The sequence below is a fragment of the Varroa destructor genome, unplaced genomic scaffold (assembly GCF_002443255.2).
Source record: "Varroa destructor unplaced genomic scaffold, Vdes_3.0 BEIS01000001.1, whole genome shotgun sequence".
Classification (NCBI taxonomy): Eukaryota; Metazoa; Arthropoda; class Arachnida; order Mesostigmata; family Varroidae; genus Varroa; species Varroa destructor.
In genome coordinates this window covers 45,500,829-45,519,703 of record NW_019211454.1, presented here as the reverse complement: position 1 = coordinate 45,519,703, position 18,875 = coordinate 45,500,829, and the positions used below count along the sequence as shown (strand labels likewise).

The 18,875-nt window shown below is 41.9% G+C and overlaps 1 protein-coding gene and 1 long non-coding RNA gene across 7 annotated transcripts in view; one reads left to right on the top strand and one right to left on the bottom strand.

Moving 5' to 3' along the window:
- The window catches only part of LOC111248925 (low-density lipoprotein receptor-related protein 3-like), a 34,280-nt gene extending 15,411 nt beyond the window's left edge, over positions 1-18,869 (top strand). Inside the window, exons 1-9 of one of the 6 annotated variants that reach the window (XR_015318307.1) lie at positions 758-894; positions 3,249-3,318; positions 12,496-12,662; positions 12,991-13,102; positions 13,309-13,926; positions 14,351-14,591; positions 15,044-16,144; positions 16,372-17,072; positions 17,320-18,869. Coding sequence is in view for 5 of the 6 variants with exons in the window: in XM_086976541.1 (XP_086832667.1) it covers positions 838-894; positions 3,249-3,318; positions 12,496-12,662; positions 12,991-13,102; positions 13,309-13,926; positions 14,351-14,591; positions 15,044-16,144; positions 16,372-16,576 (2,571 nt within the window). In the remaining variant the exon portion in view is untranslated. Of the gene's footprint in view, positions 1-495; positions 895-3,248; positions 3,319-3,924; positions 4,064-9,078; positions 9,208-12,495; positions 12,663-12,990; positions 13,103-13,308; positions 13,927-14,350; positions 14,592-15,043; positions 16,145-16,371; positions 17,077-17,319 lie in introns of those variants that run through there. The other 5 variants (XM_086976541.1, XM_022802055.2, XM_086976542.1 and 2 more) reach the window with 5 other exon arrangements.
- LOC111248949 (uncharacterized) lies at positions 890-5,247 on the bottom strand. Its single transcript, XR_002672736.2, has 3 exons — positions 5,165-5,247; positions 3,228-3,586; positions 890-2,965 (listed from the first exon to the last, which is right to left on the bottom strand). It is a non-coding gene; the product is annotated as an uncharacterized LOC111248949 (long non-coding RNA).
- Positions 18,870-18,875: the final 6 nt, after the last annotated feature.

Below are 18,875 nucleotides of genomic sequence, written 5' to 3'. Positions count from 1 at the left end.
AGGGCATTTTTCTTTAATTCATCGTTAACGATGGTGACGCTATGCTTAATTACTTGCTCACGTATAAGTGTATTACGTTATACATTAATGACGCTCAGTTTCTGTGGTACCTAAATATCTCCAAGTAATTCTTCTGGTAATTTCGGAGCCTTTGCTTTAGGCTAACGAGTAAATGATTTTAAAGTCGTAGTTTGGAGCCAGACAGACTCGTCTGGTAGAAGAATTCCGCAGTATGCAAATTAACCCCACAGGAAAATTTCTGTAAAGGTGGGTGATATCAGCAAATAGGCCCGTGATCTCAAAGTTCGGTACGTTCCTCTGCCATTTGATTTTATTGGCAATCGGTTATTTCCTGTATTTAGACTTAAAATAGTTATTTGCATCATCTCACTTGAAAAGAAGGCCATTTTGGATCAAGCCATATGTCCAACCACTGGATTCTAATGGTTGTTTTCTTCTATGTGTATGTTTCTGCTTTTCCTCATCGATTTACAGGAGTAGCAATTGCTGCGGTTCAGTGAACGGATCGTCGTTCGTTCTTGTCTCGCGGGCGGTGTATTCTTCGTTTTTCGCGATCTGTCGCTGCAGCCTTTGACACCAGCATCGTCGATAGAGGCGCCAACGCTGAAACGATGGCTGACAGTTGGGCTGGTGCCGCGCTGAAAATGTGCTGGCCCTTGTGACAGACATTGGAACACTTAATTGTTCATCAGTTACGATTGTAATAGGTTTGTTGTAAATGTTGCGTGTGGAGTAAACCGCTCCAACCAACGTCATTCGAAATGACAAACTTCACAGCCCGAAGGGAAGGTCGACAACAATCTAACAACTGCCGCTATGATAATCACAACAGAAATGACGCCAGCAAAACGATTCTTATTGGGGTCGCTGCAGGTACGAGTTTACAATACGTTTGTTTCGAGCAACCTAATCCTCACTGAAATCATAGATAATATTTATCACTGAAGTAAACTTCTGTTATTACCATTATTGTGCCAGCCTTTGTGTCATCCTATCTCTTCCTTCACGTACTATGGTGATGCTTTGTTTATTCTGGTTTGTTCGAGTCAGTGCAGGTTGTTAATATTGGATTTGGCGTTTTTGGGCTTTGATCTGATGAGCAAATAATACAAATAACGCAGTGTCAATTTCATATGTAAATTACAATACATCACCTAGTTCACCTGTCCACAACGGTTTCCTGTCATATTTTGATAGATAATCTCCATTCTGAAGATGGTGGACCGTACCTCTGGATTTCTTTACTCTTCACTCAGATACTGGGTAACAGAACAGAATGATGAAATGAAAATACCATGAAATAGTTTTTAAGTAGGATGACTGCGTATTGATCATAACCGAATGCCGAGGCTTGTAGCAGTAAAGCTACGTTGCGTAAAGGCCCTGTGTTCTGTGGTTGAGTTTCTCCTTTATGATAATCCCGATAAATCGGTCGTTTTGGCGATGTACACGCAGGCAGACAAGCAGATATTGTCGGCTCCATTGATGTAGTCTACCATCGACTACTGCAGCCTATGTTCCTGATTTGCCACTGCCGTATGGGCGATATGAGGAACAAAAGGCTAGCTCATTACACCCAGTTTGCTACGAATTGTACACTGACCTCGTAAGCATGTTGTGTATTTTTAATGTAGACAAAACGTAACTGTTCTTGATCGTTGAAAAATTCAATAGTAATTCTGCTATCATGTAAGGCGACCTCCGCACGTGGCCTAATTGTCGAGAGTGTCATGCAGTTCCTATAGATACCTACACATTAGAGAACACGGATTAGATACCACTCGTTTCATTCTGTTCTGCCAGAACGCAATTCTAACCATTTAATAAGTTGGCGACCAGCGTACAAGCTGCATGACTGGTAATGTTCCAGCAGGTCAAGGTCAATCAGAATATCACAAATTATATAAAAACAATTCGATCATCTTTCTTGTCCATAATCATTCAATCAGTGTATATATAATCGAGTGGTAAACGAGCACTCACTTCAACGGGGGTATCGTCATTTTTGTGAAAACGTCCCTCACAGTGCACTTGCAGCCATGGCCCCATGATGCCATATTCGACGAACGTTCAGGTAAAACGATAACTTCTAGCGAAGTTACACAAAAATGAGTAAAACAAACACAACTTATGCTTTTTTCACTAGCGACTTTCTTGCTTGACTCTCTGTTAGCGCCGTTAGCATTCGCATCGCTCATGCATATAACTGTTTGGCCATATCTTTGATGAGATTAGTAGCGGTTCGTTTTGAAGCGTTAGACACTTCAATGATGACTATGTCACAAACACACAGAATATACTAGATGTCGCATTTAATTAACGAAAAGTGATTCGTAAAAAGGGTTTTTCAAGTTTTTTTTGCCATCTTGACGTGATCGGCGCAATTTTGATGTTATTATTAGATGATGTAGAACAATTAACGATCGTACAAGTTTGATTATGTGGCGTAATTGTTTTACGAAACATCAGCAGATTGAGTAAAATGGAAAGAATTTCCAGCGCTACTGTGTGAAGCGCTGTTCCGCAAACACGTTTTGTAACTTATCACATAGGAATCATATGTATGTTTATTCAGTTTATTCCAACGATATACAGTATAGCGGCTTTAGTATTAATTCTAGTAGGTTTTATAAAAGATGGACCGCGTCTTGGTAGATCTGGAGGTTGACGACGACGATAACCATTAATATTAGATAGGTAATTAACACGTCTGCTGACTGTCTTATGAGCACACTTACAGACTTTTGTTAGCAGTAACGATAGTCCGTCCATGAACTTATAAATCGGGCTTGATCGACGAATAGTAAAAGTTGTATGTCTACAGTTCAATCAACGAGCGCTTGCCAGTCCCCACATTCATTCCTCCGAAAGGCATCGACACCATTTCTGTAGCAACGATGCATTATTATTATGTTCGTCTTCTACTGGCTATGTCGTGATCAGGCTGAAAAGCAAATAAACTATTACAGATATACTTTACTAACGAAATAACTCTAAATAAATAGACTGGTAGTCTATCTACCTCTGTGGGATAAATGAGCGGCACCATTACGAATAACGGCCTAAGCGCCGCTGGAACAGCCAGTGCACGTTAGTGTACGCGCGCGTTATCGAACCGTTCTTGTTCCCGTGTTGTTATCAATGGGACACTGCCAAGCAACCGGGTCAGCTTTCCCGTTCCTTTTGCCGCTGCTGCCATTACTTACCTATAATCTCTCTGTATCCAGATTTGCTCACCGAACCACGGACAGGCAGACGTCCGATGGCCGCCCTGCTCATCCAACGACAGTAACAATGGTATGATTCATGTCACTCTTTGGCTTCGCTTTATGATGACGGGTGCATCATGAATGTCGCTCTGGTCTCGTCACGGCAACGACTCATTTATTATTATTTATTACGGCAATGACTTATTTGTTAAGTCATTATGGCAGTTAGTTGCAGCCGGTTACTGTTTCCAATTTTGCTTTATTCTTTATGCTATACTGGCGTCGTGAAACGATGCGCTGACCGCATCGGTGCAGATTGCATGCCACTGCTGCTGTTGTTGTTTATTACCGAGCCTCTGTGTAACAAGGGCAAATATTTAGAAGCGTAGATAGCGGTCATAACGATAAGAACGATCAATGGTGCTAGTGGTAACCATGGCAGGCAATAGCTACTAGGATGCAGTATGTAAATTTAAAGTAAAAGAGACTTTTAGTAACAGTAGCTATCTTTTGTTTTCTATGTTGCACTTATACAAAACTGATTAAATGAACGGCTCACTAAGGAACAAGAATTCACGTAGGGATCGAATGTTGAAGTAGGTCGAATTTGCGCCTAGCAAGGCTAGCATAACCTATATAAACCTATATAAAACCCTATAAAAAAACACAGTCTTATTACGTTTAGTTCGGTGCTTTCGGATTTTGTTATGGAGCGACTTGAGAGAGGTGATTACATGTCTCACGTTTCTTTTTCCGTGAGGGGTCAATTTTTCGACGGCTCGTATGTTTTGAGGACGGCGCCATATATTGTGTACCCTACATGTCAACGGCAGGTGAGTCTATTATTTGACGAAGTCTTTCTATCGTCCTTCAACTATGCACACACTTACAGTTGGCACTAGTAGTGGCCAAAGGCTGCTGTTGGCATCGTTAGACCAGCAGTAATAGCCAATATGCCAATGACTCCATTGTCATCCGTCGTTTCGGACGATACGAAAAAAAACTCTAAAAACACAGATAAATGGGACAGGATCAGCAGAAGGACAGATCAATGATTACAGCGTATCAGGACGTTAATACGAATTCCCCTTGCTTCCGATTGACGAGCTACTGCAACAGTGACTTTTCAGTCGGAAACTACCATGTTGTTGTGGTAAATTGCAACCTGGCCTGCTTGATCTGCGGGGTCTATCTGCTGAGTTGGCAGCACCGTATCGAACGATAATTTCAATGTTGAAAACGTTTCATTAAGTGGAAACGGAGACAACTGCTGAGAAACGGCATAGATATTTCAGAGATGATTCATGCTACGATCTTGAAAAACTATGGATTTATCGGTTTTATCGCCAATAAAAGCTGGCTGTTCTAGCAACAAGGGAATATTTAGAGTGATCTGCTACAGTATGATCTGGAAATTTTTTGTGACATATTTTGGTGCGATGGGAGAATCGTTCAGATTCAGTTTGAGCCAGAGTTGCGTTACTTCGATTGTTCTATAGCGATGCAGGAAATCGAATTTCCTAGGACATGATAACGTCTAGGTATTCCTAAAGATAATCTTCTATTAGGCCTTTTGCATAAAGCGTGACATTGTGAACTTGAACGTTTCAGTCCTTTTTCCCGGATGTAGCTTCCTATTTTCGGTTGAAGCGTGAACCACTACCCCCCTAGATTTTCTGTCGTTTGGATAGCAACTTATTTACCCCACAGCTGCAAAGCTCTGAAATACGAGATTCTATGAACCTTCGAAAGATAATTCCATTATCATACTGAGATTGGAACAGTTTTTCTATTGAGAAGTTGTCATGATTAAAAAAAAATGGTAATCTGTTTTATAGTATGATGATTGGGGAATAGCTTCAAATTGTAACTCTGAAATTTTTCCACTGCGATTATTGCGGTATTGGGTCGGAGGGTTGATAGAAGTAGCTTACTTTTGTCCACTAATCTTGTCTGCTTCACGCAAAGTTCGTTTGTATATTCGTCGTCTCTAACTGCTGACGGTATAGTGCAAATGTAATCGACTAATTCATAAAACCATAGCAGAACTATGCGCTTGCTTTAGGCTGGTGGCCAATTGGCTCTGCTGCATGCGCCCGCTGTCGTAAGAAATCTGTTTCCTATCATGAATTGACAATTTAGTGCAAGAATAGGTTACCGTTTTTACGGGATAGCAGGGAGAATTAAACGTCTCTGTTTAATTTAATTTGTCCATGTTTTGCCTTGACATCGATTAATATTTTTGCGTTTTTTTTTTACGGACACTGAACATGAGTGCTAACACCCGTGCTCTTTGAGATAGGGCGGCTTCCACCACAGCTCTAAACCCTCTCGATTGATTTGGCATGAGACTCATTCTCAAGTTAAATATTTTCTTTCCGAAATCTTTAAGCCGTCTGCTCACAATGTTTCTAATCATAGTAGAACCTTCACCGAATACAAGGCTTTATACGCCGAGCTGTTTCTGCTGCTGTAATTCCAAAATGGACCCATATTCGTCGAATTTTCTTATTTTTCATGATCCACTATAACCCATATGCGAAAAGCCCGAGAGGCGATATCCGACTCAGTGGTCTTTGATGACAAAGAAAGAATACAGGGACATTTCGAACGCAAGAAAAAGTGCCACAAAAGATTGCGCTGTTCTAAAATAGCCCCGTCTTCTTCGTTTGTCACGTTTCAAGCTGAACGACCTAATACAACGTTTAGTGAAAAAATCTGGGATTTTTTTGGAAATGCATCAGATTGCTCGAGCGGTCTAATCATGACTAAATGCATGGAATTGTCATGTAAAATATTTTCTGATAATACATCCAGGCAAGGATAATTTTTATAGTGGCGCCACGTTCGCTACTGTAAGTGTCATTATTACGAATATTTCGCACCATTGTCAAAATGACAAAAATTTTAGCCATTTAAAAGTTAATGGGCTTCTTTGTTGAATGTTACGCCTCCTATTGACGCTTGTTTAAATCCAACTGGACGGTGAACCAGTGAAGTTTGCTACCGACGGTTCTTCTATATGAGAGCTGGGGATTACAGAGAATGATAAATAATCCATGGGAATTACGAATCATTCTAATGGTACAGAATGATTTCATGTAAATTTTGTTGACTAGAACTTTAAAATAGGATCACTGATACGAAGTCCAAATCTGATTAAGCCGTTATAAGCTATAATGATTCGGATCGATCAGTGTGAAGTCATCTTCTCTGCATATCCCATTCTGATTTGAACCTTCGCTGTTTAAAGGCCGTCGACTCAAGGAGCTTCGCGCAGCACCTCGTCATCGAAATAGAATGTTTCAATTTTCTTCTTACTACCGTATGAAAGTACTGTTGAATTTTTTGTCGTAAGCCGGAACGTTGCTAGGGTGGTGTATATATAACGAGTTTTTAGTGCTAGTTAGGTGACGAGGGTCTGATAGTACTGGAAGACCGCGTTTTTTATGGAGTCTGCAGAACAGTCTACTAGTGGCAAGGACGTGCTGGTCGGCCTGGCTGAGAAAGAACAGAACTGCAGTTGCAGACTGATAGAGGCACGTATGCAATGGTCTTCATATTTTGCATAGATAGGTGCGTTACATCTGCAAAATACTTCGGACGCGTCTGTTTTGCATTACATTTCTATCTAGTTAAAATTATGCTGTCCTTGTGGTAAACTCGTGCACTTTTCCTCGGCCGAATTCCGTATTCGCCACGGTTCTTGCGTGGTTAGCCATATGTCATGGTTGAACGAAGTATTCTTTTTTGATCGCACAAAGATGTAGCCCATCAGCAAAGACTCCTGTTTTAGGTGATGGGGCGTACGATGTCAGTAACTTCATCTAAATAAAGAAGACATGAAGGCTCGCCGCGGCAGTATCATCAATAAATCAGTAAAAAAAAATTTCTCCTAATTACGATTTAATGTATTTCGCCGAAAAGCTGTCAATCTAAGACCTTCAAAAAGTGACGACTGTAAGTAGAATCAACCTAACCCTAATGCGATTTATAGCAAATTTATTAATACGAATCGATTCTGTTTCCACCTATCTGTCTATTGGCTCTTCAAGGACCGCTTGAAACCGAAAACATTTTACATAAAGTCATAGATAGCATTCAGCAGAATCATCTGAACGGTGAGACACTCACATGACGCAACACCAAAATAAGATACGTTCTATTAAGTAAATACTGTGACGTCAATTTTAATAGTTCCGTTGCTATTTTCTTGCCGTTGATGAAGAAACGGTCCTATACAACTGTATGCGTTGTTTTTGTTATATCGACTTGCGGCAGGAAATATACGGATAATGATACTTGGCCAAGACCCCCTTGTAATCGGGTCATGAACGCTATAGTAACTTCTGTTCAAAAACATTCTGTACAAAATTTATGTGCATCTTGTCCAAGGCGCACGGTTACGCACGATAGATTAAAAAACAATAGATTCGTATTAACGAATCCACTGTTTTTTAATTATATTTGACTTCAGACAATAGTCATAAGCTAGATACCGGTAACTTTTTCGTAAAGAGCCATTTTTCTGCTTTGTGACTTATCTGTAAATTGGCAGCATCCATATTGCCACCACATGGCAACAACGTGTTATCATATTTGGGATTACGGTGCTTGTCAGTATTTTGTATATAGTAACTTTCGTGAAGTCTTCGGAGGCAATATTTGGGAACAGAGAGAACAATATGTCGATATCCTTTGTGACTGAATGACGAAAGATTCGCGCGTGTTGTTCCCGTATTTGTCTGTCCGCCGTAGCGTTTCGCATCGCACAGTTCCTGTTTTCCATTGTAGGCAATATGTATAACATCCACGGTAAATAGTTACAGTTATTTGATGTTTTATAGGAGTCTCGCCAGGGCACCTTGAAGGGGCATATGCCCATTGTTTTCGGCGTTTACAAGGTTAATAGATGGCACTTAATTGACGAAATAGCGTACGTGCCTTCTGCTACGATACGATACCCGTTACATTTGAGTGCACGTACCTGTGTGATGTGTGCGTTTCAGCTCGGTGGCCATTTTCAACAGATATTGGCTCGCTGACCAGCAATGAAGAACAGCAGCAGTATCGACTGCTAAGGCTCATTAGACATACGTCAATTGTTTTGCGTCATAATTGTTGAAAATCTGTAGCTTCTCCTTCTTATCTACGAGTTACCGAAACTGCAGTCAGAGAGCGGAGGTAACGTTGATTAAAACTACGGCAACACTGAACGTTCAAGTGAGCGCCTAGTTTTTAAAACGACAATCGCGTTTCGCGCTCTCTTTTCCGCCACCGTTCCGCGTAACAACCGAAGATTATATTACACTGCGAAGCTGTACATTCTGTGGCACAAGCAGTATTGTCTGACTAAGAACAACACTAACGATGGCGACAACTGTAGAGGAAAAAATTCATTTTTTTCCTCTACAGTTAAAGTAAGCGACGAAAAGCACTAGACCGCGTTTGTACAATGGTTGATGCCGGCTAGTCAATGGTGGCGTCGCCGGCGCATGCCTTCATGACCGGCATGAACGTTTTGAATCTAAGTTCTCCTCGCTCGATGATGTCTTCAACGAAAACATTTTCGACCTTGGTTCAGTTGGCGCCTGAGTGGCGCCATTTTGGTCGTGGTAGGCCTATCTTTCCGACTTCCTTGGTTAATTGTTTTCGCTGGTCCGCTCGATGACTACAAATCTCGCCAATCGCTCTATGGATGCGTTTATCTCTGACAGTATTCTGTTGCTAGATTTAACGATAATGTTCAATTTTCCCGTTCGTGAACGAACGGGTTTCGTGGCAGGCTGGTGTGAAAGTCGTATCAGACAGATCAATTGGATCGTTGGCTTGAAGGCGCATCTGAAAATGCGTCGTAAACGACAGTGGAGAAAAGGAGCTGGTACCTAAATCTTGGTGGATTAGGCTCTTGTGCAACGTTGTAGAGCATTCTAAAATTGTCGTGGCTTATCGAAGTCTCTACAAATAATGTTTCAAGGTAGGCCCAACGTCCAATACTGTATATCTATACAAAACTGCGTCAACGAAGAATGTGTACGTAATCTACCCAGGCACTCGTCTCATTTCCTATCGTGTGATTTGTCAGCTATACCTTTTATAGTTAGATACGAAGCTAAGTTGCGGCTGTGCTCGTCTGATTTGCAAAACAAACTACGGAATGGAAAGGCCCGTTGCGGTGAGCACTATCAATTAGAAATCGATATGCGCAATCACATACAGGGCGCTCTGAAATTTGCGGTCACAGCTTCAGGAATTCATTTAATGAAGTGTTGTCTCATAGAAGCCACGAGGTGGCTATAATCATTTCGTCGCTAAAATGTTGAAAAAGATTTTGATAGATGTGATAGAAGCAGTTGCGCCTGCGATCGTATTGATGTGCTTTCGTTCGACACTCATTGAAAATCAACTGGACAAAGGTTAACGCAAGCAGTAAATCCCAGAGCACAAAACATTTTCACTTGTTTTTCATATTACAGCCAGTAATCTAAGGGCGGTTATGTATATATATAAGATTCTATCGAGGATCACTCAGAGGTTCATTGATATTAATAAAACGTTTTGTTTCAAAATTTATAATCGAAACATACTTTTTCCTTTTTACGTTGGCTGACATCTTGTTCGATTTTAAAAAAATAGATCGAGCGATAAAATAGGACGAACTTGTGCTGAACCGATAAGTGGAGCGGACGATGTTTTCAAACATGCTAATAAAGGCTTCTTGAGCTAACTCCAGAAAGAGGTAAAGATGTTAGCGATTTCACTGTATTCGACAGAGCGGTTCACAGGCACTGAAAAAGCGGATTTTTACCTTAGATAGATATTAAAAAAAAGCGTACACACTGTTGTAGAATGTTCATCTTACCGCCGATGTTTAAAGTTATTACCTCCGTGGTTAATGCATTGCTGATAATAATGGACTATTGACTCATGGGCTCCTTGAAATCCTTCAGTACCATCCGCATTCTACCCATAGACTTTATCTCTAAAATATTCCCACATGGAGAAGTCCACTGGCGTGAGGCTTGGAGAGTGGGTAGGATATTCGATGGAAGCTTTTCGTCCAGCCTATCTTTTTAGAATATCGCAGTTAAAGTATGCGCTTACATCATGTGGTGAAACAGACTGTTGCAGTCAATGCAGATTTGATCATGTATACATAATAGAAAATTATTATTTACCCCGTTCCACCAAACTATTCCAGTCTCTTCAAAATACTCCTTATTCAATCCACTAATAAATTTAATAGTAACAGTGCGTTCTGAAGTCGTTCAGATGTCGCTCAACTACTTCTGAAGTAAAGATTCAGAGAGAAGTTCAATTTTCAGCCGCTCAAAAGCCAAAGGTCCGAAAAATGCAAGGGTTAGAGTCGTCCAATAAAGACAAACGGTGTAGAAATATCAAACAGCCTAGTCAACTGGCGAAACTCTCATCTAGATGATCCGACGGGCAATTGATATTTAAAAAAGAAAGGCTGTCAATTTTTAATGGATGTACCGAAATGTCTTCGTAGATTATTTTAAGGAATTCTCAAGCTCTTCAAATTTAAATTCGATTAAATTGGCTTCCTAAATATCTTTTTTGGCCTTTGCTGAAGCTGATCAGCAATGTTTGGACAGAAGGACCTTCATAATTTCTGTGGGAGATCGTTTCGCGTAAACACACCGGATAATAGCAGATTTTCGCTCGAATTCCGGAAACGATGCTGTATTTCACGATGACTAGTTTTCTGCTTTCCTTCCGAAAAAGATTGGTTTTCTCCCGGTATCAAAAATAGTGAGTGAATTACTGCCTGCTACAACAAACAAGACATGAAATTTCGCTCGAATTTGAATGCTTTTTATATGTACAGAGCGGTATGAATTGTCGTGCGCTTACTGCAGGACAAGCTGCAGGTCAAGGGGAGGATTTTCGGATAGACGGCTGGCAAGCCATGAATATCTTTGTGAAACGAGGTCATTTGGTAACAGTATTCATGATTTCGGTCCGCCAAGGACTACAAAAATTTCTATACATTCATACATATATATGCGCATGTCAAACAAGATCGTTTTTTGCAATAAAAACAGTGCCTGTCATAGAATTACATGATAATTCGTGAGATGTCGTTTGTGATTTTTGCATAGATCTTAATGTGTAGCGTCTAAAATGAACACTGACGCCACATAATTTCATTAAAAAGGCTTAAGCTTTATTTCTTAGGCCCTATAACCCTCTCGGAAAGTGATTTCTAGTCATAAAACATCCGCGTTTGATGTAATGCGTTCTTATGTATTACATGATTAACTGAAATCAGGGTAGAAGTGGTTTGGTATCAGTTTGCGGCGGCATTAAATAATAATAAACATTTTTGCCTTTAGATTTCCACGCCTTCTTTGTCAACGAAACGTCAAATGCGCGATACACGGAACGTATATGCGTATTTCTTTATTACAGTTCCAGTGTGATAATTGTATAGGCGCAGAGCTGATCGAATGGTTCTCGTTCTCATCATTCTATAATATTTACCTGCTACACGCGTAGATAATGCGTACGCAATACGTTCGCTTAGAGGCCACCCGGTTTGTATGACAAAAACGTCAAATACCGTCGTGATAATGATAATAATAATAAACCTTGCTAGTTTTAGCAAGCCTCCCAATGTGTCGGGTTGTTTTTTATTTAACCGTGTGGAACCGAATGGTTCCACGCGGTTAAATAGAAAAGAAGTCTTTCTTTTCGTCCGTTTTTCAGACTGAATTGCTTTGCTAATTCGTGTTCTGGATCAACTCATTTAGGTACTGTTAATACTAGAATACATAATTATATTATAATATAAATGGTTAGTTGCGAGTAGATGTACGAAGTAAAAAGGGGCCCAAACTAATTCCGAAAGGGAAATATTTTCTTGGCGTAATATTTCGAGTACAGTATGGTACATGCCTTCTTGACCTCGTCCTTTGCTGAAGTGTTTGAAGTCTTTACCCTGCGCCGCTCGAACCCACACAGTTCGTTGTAGTTTTGTACGAACGAATTTATATTCATTATTATTGATGTACTACTTCTTACAATCATTATTTTCGTATTATATCGCTCATAGACACTGTGATATGTTATTGCTACCGACATATTAAACTAGCATGTCGATTATATTGAACTATGTATACTCCATATAGAAGAAATCAGGTGACATATTTCCTAGAAATGCATCTTCTACTACTGGGCTGACAAAATTCATATTTTAAGATTATGTGTCAGCGTCATATTGGTCTTCCTATTGCTATTACAGGTGTTATTGTGGCCCTTAGTCAACCCGTGGGATTGTACGCCACCGCGTCGAGCGGCTTGGGCATGATGGGCCGCCTTTCGCTTGCTTCCCGTTCGTCTTCTTTCGGGCACCTTCCTCATAAGTATTCGATATGTGGGAACTACTCCCAGTTCAATCTAGAGGGATACGTAAGTTGTCCAGCTTCAGTTAGCCTTTGTTCCATCGAAGATACTGGCACAGATGTAAGAGGGTGCGCCCTATACTATCTACGCTACCTGAATTAAACACAGTAGAACCATTTGTCACCATCTTATTAAGCTCGCTTAATGGGATCCTCCATCGAAAGACACAAAAGTCCTGAGACGACTGCACCCATGCAGGGCTATCTGCGTAGCACCCCAAGTTTGCTATTCATCACTGTCGACTTGCTGAAATAGAAAAGAAAAGCTACTCGATGTAGCTCGAAACGCGAGACTTCACATTTCTTATAACTGGTAATTACATGCGGGTCTTCAGATCGTTAGTCCGGATGCGACGCTGGATGAGCATGAGGATGTGAATTGCACGTTAGAAATTAAGGCTGACGAGTCAGAAGTAATCACGATACATTTCATGGAGTTCGCCATTGGTAAGGAGAACCAATTTCAGGTCATATTTTATTAAAATGACAGTGTACTCTATATTCCGTTTGCATAACATTTTTATTCTTTATTATTATTTTCTTTTATTTATATTAGCATTATTTTTTTCGTTATGGCAGTTGCTGTCCTTAACACGTCATCATTCTAGTATTGATTTCGTACCACTCCTTCTGTCATCTCTTTTGTATCGCAGAGGGACCAGAAATGGAGCAGGGCCCTCCACGATTAACGGTGTGTGGCAGCCTTTGGGAGCCAGGTTCGGTGCCTCCCTGCTGTCTGGGAGCGATGCTCAAGGTGGCCGAATTACGTTCTTCTAAGGGCCGCTTGCGTGATGCTTTGAGGGGTCACTCGGCAAGCCTGACTGGAGATAAAGTTCAGCAAAATTTTTACTGCGGTAAGGGACCACATGCGCCTCAACCGTTTTTGTCGGTGGGCAACGGAGCGTCAATACAATTCGTTAGTGTGGGAGCCCTAAGTCCAAGGGGACACAATGCGACTCGGTCGTTTCGGCTGCATTATCTCGTGTCCAAGGTGGGTGGCAGTTGCGCCGAACGAGAGTTCCAATGCCTTAGCGACAGAAAATGCATACCTGAATCATGGAAATGTAATATGCTTCGTGAATGTGAGGACGGCTCCGATGAGAAAGGATGCAATCTACCCCTAGATACACGTGAAGGGTCACATAGGGACGGACAGGAAACGCATCAGCAATTAGGATCAGGCGGAAGCAGGACCCGGGGTGAAATATACACTAATCCGTATCCTGTACTAGGAATGGGGATTGGTATTGGTCAAGGAGAATACCGAATCAGTGAGTAGACATTGATCGATTAAGTCGAATACTATTGTAGATGATTATTTTAAACCGCATCGCGTTATACACGTAGGTACATCGGCGAATCGTGAAGACTGATCGTTTAGTCGTGTTTATGTAGAAACAGTTCAATGTAGGTCTAATTTCAAAAGGTATTTTTCTGTTGAGCACATGCTAAGATAAAATCTAAACGGTTTGTTCTTTGTGCAACTTAGATCGACTAAGTTGAAAGCTCTACTAATCAATGATCATGACCAATGATCGTCGGCGAGCTCATAATAAAACCATTAGATCATGCCAAGTAGCCGGAGCGATTCGATGTAAGGAGAAAAAAAGACTAACCGGAATTGGGCGACCCAAAGCAGCATTACAATATTTATAACACGTCTAACGTGCACTTTGATTTGGGCCTAATTTATAGAGCACGACTGTGCAGATCGTGAAGATTTTCCCTGTGGGACGCGCTCCAAGGAGTGCTTCTCGATACAGCAGCATTGCGATGGGGTGTTCGACTGTCCAAACAAATACGATGAGCTCCGATGTCCTCCAAGGGCCATAGACCCTCCTGCTATTTATACCCTTTGCAAGAAATTCAAAGGCAACGCTACTAGGTGTTCCCCCAGCAGTCTTTACTGTTACAGCAGGGACACGCATTGTAATGGGTTTGTATTATCATTTTACTGTTAAATCGGTCATTGGAGAAATAATTGATGACTGTTGTCAATCATTTCATTGCTATATACGTTATCAACCTGTGTATGTAAAATGAGGCTGAGACTGCTGTGACATTTATACAAAGTACCGATACGGATAGTTCAAAAAGTTGTGCAAAAAAGACTCATGAGGCAATTTATTTTCGTTAGCCCAATGCTTGCTTCAGTCCGTTCGTTCTCTATGGGAAACGTATTTTCATTATACCGTTAAAAATGAGGATAATCTAGTAAACCAACGTAAAAACAGCTTTCACAACGAGCTCTCGTACAACGAGTTACCGCTTCCTACTTGCATGATATACGACCGTAGCATTCTAACGTCATAACCCATATCGTAGAAACATGGCATGAATTCTTCGATTTTACTAATTCTTTTTTATTTTTTCTCTTCCATCCCACAGAGTGTTGGATTGCCCCCGAGGCGAAGATGAACGGGGTTGCGATTCCCGCTGTCCTGAACTGATTCCCTGTCGAGGCGACGATCCGTGTGGCTTTCTCGAAGAGCAACGCTGCAATGGCCACGACGAATGTCGTGACGGTTTCGACGAGATGAACTGCCAGAGAGAATCGTGCGAACACCGCCATGGCGGTTTTCTCTGCAGCGACGGACGTTGCATCGCACTCGATCGTCGGTGCGACCACGCCGTCGACTGCGCTGGCGCCGACGATGAAATGTACTGCATTAAGAACTCGGTCATAACGGCTGCTATTATGGGTTCGTTAGTTTGCGGTATCTTAATCGTTATAGCAATTTCCTGTACCTGTCGCCTGTACGCTCTCCGATTGATTTCATACCAACGTCAACAGAACTGTTCCAGTGCTTCCGGTACCAATACGTCTGACAATGGAGGTGGCCACCATGACGGTGAGCGTTTCCGCCGACGCAGCTCGATCTCGGATTCGGATCTGCTGCGTTTCGATGCGCTACAAGATCTCTATTGCTATTACGGTTTCCGGGACCCACCTCCACCATACAGCGTAGCCGTGGCCGGTGACCCGCCCGCGATACCACCACCTCCACTAGGTTCTTCGGGACGCCGTCGTCGTTCACGGGCGCACCATTCTCGTATCTATGCGCGGCGAAGTTCGAGTAACCCTGCCGGCAGTGGGCCAGAATTTGGCCCTTCAGGTAGCGGTCGTTCGGGAACTCCGCCGTCTTCATCAGCCGAACCTCTTCCCCCGCCATCTTTGTCGCCTTCGCCGTCGCTGGATGCTCCGGAATCACCGAAACAGGGCACATCTTCACAGCACAGTCAGTCACGATCAGCGTTCCAGGAACAGCCCCACTTGCAGCAAATGGCATCGTCGAGCAGTAACGACGGCCCTAGTGTGCCGTCGCCGAATTGCGACAACGCACGTGATGCTGCTAGCTACCGGCGACAGACTTCGCTTGGTCGAAACCATCGAGACTATTCGCCATCACAAACGACCGATAAGTTAGTAGACAGGACAACAACGACGATAAATGTTTGTGAGGATAATGCGCGAGAATCACATCAGAGGTAAAGGATCACTTCCAGCGGGTTACCCCGTCTCGTTTCTGGCGGCATGTCTTCTATACCGCAACATATCAATTATTATAGCACATATGTAGAAAACCGAGTTAATATCATTAATGTGCTTCTATTATGTATTGTTAATAGGTTAGCATAATTTCTGTCAGTTGTTGTCGGTCATCGAAAAGGTAATTTGTATTAATCGCACATTTTACTTGTTTCGCGTTCCACAGAGACGCGAGGGAGCATCTCAACGCGCCAGTTCATTGCGTGCATTCAACGGATCTGGGCGGATCAGGGAATGTCTCGACAACGGAGATAGAGTTCTCAGTTCTTCCCCTTCGGTCTCTATCGGATCGGCAATCCCAGTCGGTTATAGCTGTTGGGGTCGAGGTCACGTCACCCACTACCGACGATCAGCCTCTTATCGCTGAATAAGCCAAGGTTTCAAAGTAACGAAACCGGTCAGCAAACAAAGATAAATCAAGTCATGAACATTTTCTACAATAATCGTATGATGATTCACAATGTACATGATGTCACAGTGATTGAACGACGACATCATTGTCGACTGCCTGCTGCTCATGAGCGGCGGCCAGAGAAGTTCACGATTCCTACATCCCACCTTTAGACAGGGACCTGCTTTCTGAGAGAAGGACCTCTTCTGGGCGCACTCATTCGCATGAAAGGACGGAGTTCACTTGTAATGAGGATCGACTTGTGGAACACGGGCGATACATTATGATTGTGACACAATCTCGGTAGAGGGACTCGCGCCATTAAACCGTTTTCTTGTCAACAGCCTTAAAACGAAAAGGAATTGTTGCTACTGCCAATCGTCGGTGCGCTTTCTACGGATGCTCGTTAAGACCCGTAATCAATGTAATGCGTAAAGTGAATAAACCCTAGATCCAGTCCAAGTCTAGATATATAAGTAAGTAGAGCTTTACTATTTGTCTCTATCACAACTGTTATGGTTTGAATTCTGTCAAAAAATATTGTCCCGTAGAAATGCTGAAGATATTTTTTGAAGGCAGAGATTATCATCAATATCGTACGGTTTTTTAACGCTTGAGACAGTTGCTACATGAAACAACGTGACTATAGGATCAATTAGACTGACAGGTATGCATGAGAATACTGTGATTAGATACCTTAGAAATAAATCCTTAAACCAATAGGTGAACGTTCACGTCAACCAGTCGATGTGGACACAACCAAGAAATAGAGCGTACTTCAATGCAAGCTGTTCAGGATACACGGCTAGGACCACGACAAGGATGAAAAAACACGCAGAATATTCGAGGGACGCACAGGTCTCTTCTAGTCCGACGTTTGATTGATGATACGAATGCGTCCATCGTCAGTGGCGAGTGATACTTCTCGATTAAACAAAGCGGAGTTTTACTACCGAATAACACAACTAATGTACCCTTCGGTTTTGTTTCTTGCTCGCGCGCGCCGTGTCTCTATGCTATTTCCAAGAGTTTCTTTGTCACTTGAGTTTACAGAGAACAATAGCAGAGGTAGAAATTGAACCATCTACAATGAATAATCCTTGCGGTAGAAAAGCTATCGGTGAAAGTTGTCGCCTTTCAGCTCATCATCCATTTAATGGAACGAGAAAAGAGAAAAGTCAGCAGTGTAACAGCGGCAGCAGGGTCGACGTTGTTGACGTTTAAATACGACAGACTTCTACTCTGAGTGGCTATACGTATCTAGATAACTGGCTGAGGACTTTGCCCAAAGCAAGGGTAGAAGACGTGGAGCTGCTACGTCGATTGACGGCTAAGATGTACTTATTTCGCATTCGCGAACTAGTACTGTGCTAGATAACAGGATAGAACTGCAGCCGCATGCAGAAATAGACCGATAGTTGTGTACACATAGGAGTGGCGATGGCAACGAAGGCATCGTCTGCGGCATCGAGCGATGCGTGGAAGGATCTAATGCGAAAAAAACGAAACGATACGTACAAACACGAAACGTCCTCGAGAGGAGCAATCCGTCGCTGTTATAGGATTTACAAAACGATACGAGCGCATAGATTTAATGACTGGCGGGTGACGATCCTAATGACAGAGCAAGCAATGTATGACGAACGACTCAATTCCAAGGGAAAATAGAGACGGCTTATTCTGAGCTCACACGCAACATGAACGAAATTATGACGAATCAACAATTACAATGGTGATTATTGTAATTTAATGTCCATTTCTTAATATACAGCAGACGTACTGTATCATGGTTGATTGTTCTAACCGACAACGCCGAGCAGTCAATATAGTAAAAATCTCTCATTACGCTACTATTGTACAACCATCACGTACTGCAAATAACAATAATCATTACCATTATTTCGACGAGAGGAACAACCAAAACCTTGCGTGTAATAACAGCTGATGCAACAACTCTTCACCAATCTTCATAGTTATACATTTGGCAATATTTTGTATTGATAGACATTTATTCATTTCGTTACTAAATGACGATGGTGACTTTTCAAAAGCCTAAATCTCACCGAGCTAATATTCCGCATGATGAGATGACTAAGTATGATTTTGTACATGCTAAGAACGTCTGCACGCATACACGTGCACAAACCCACACAGATATCTATATGTAATCCACTGTGTGTGAAGGAAGATGATTGTATTCAGTTAGCTGTTGCGGATTATGATTTTTCTATGTTTGCTAGAATTGCCATTAAAACTACCGCTGCTGCTGTTGTCTGTAC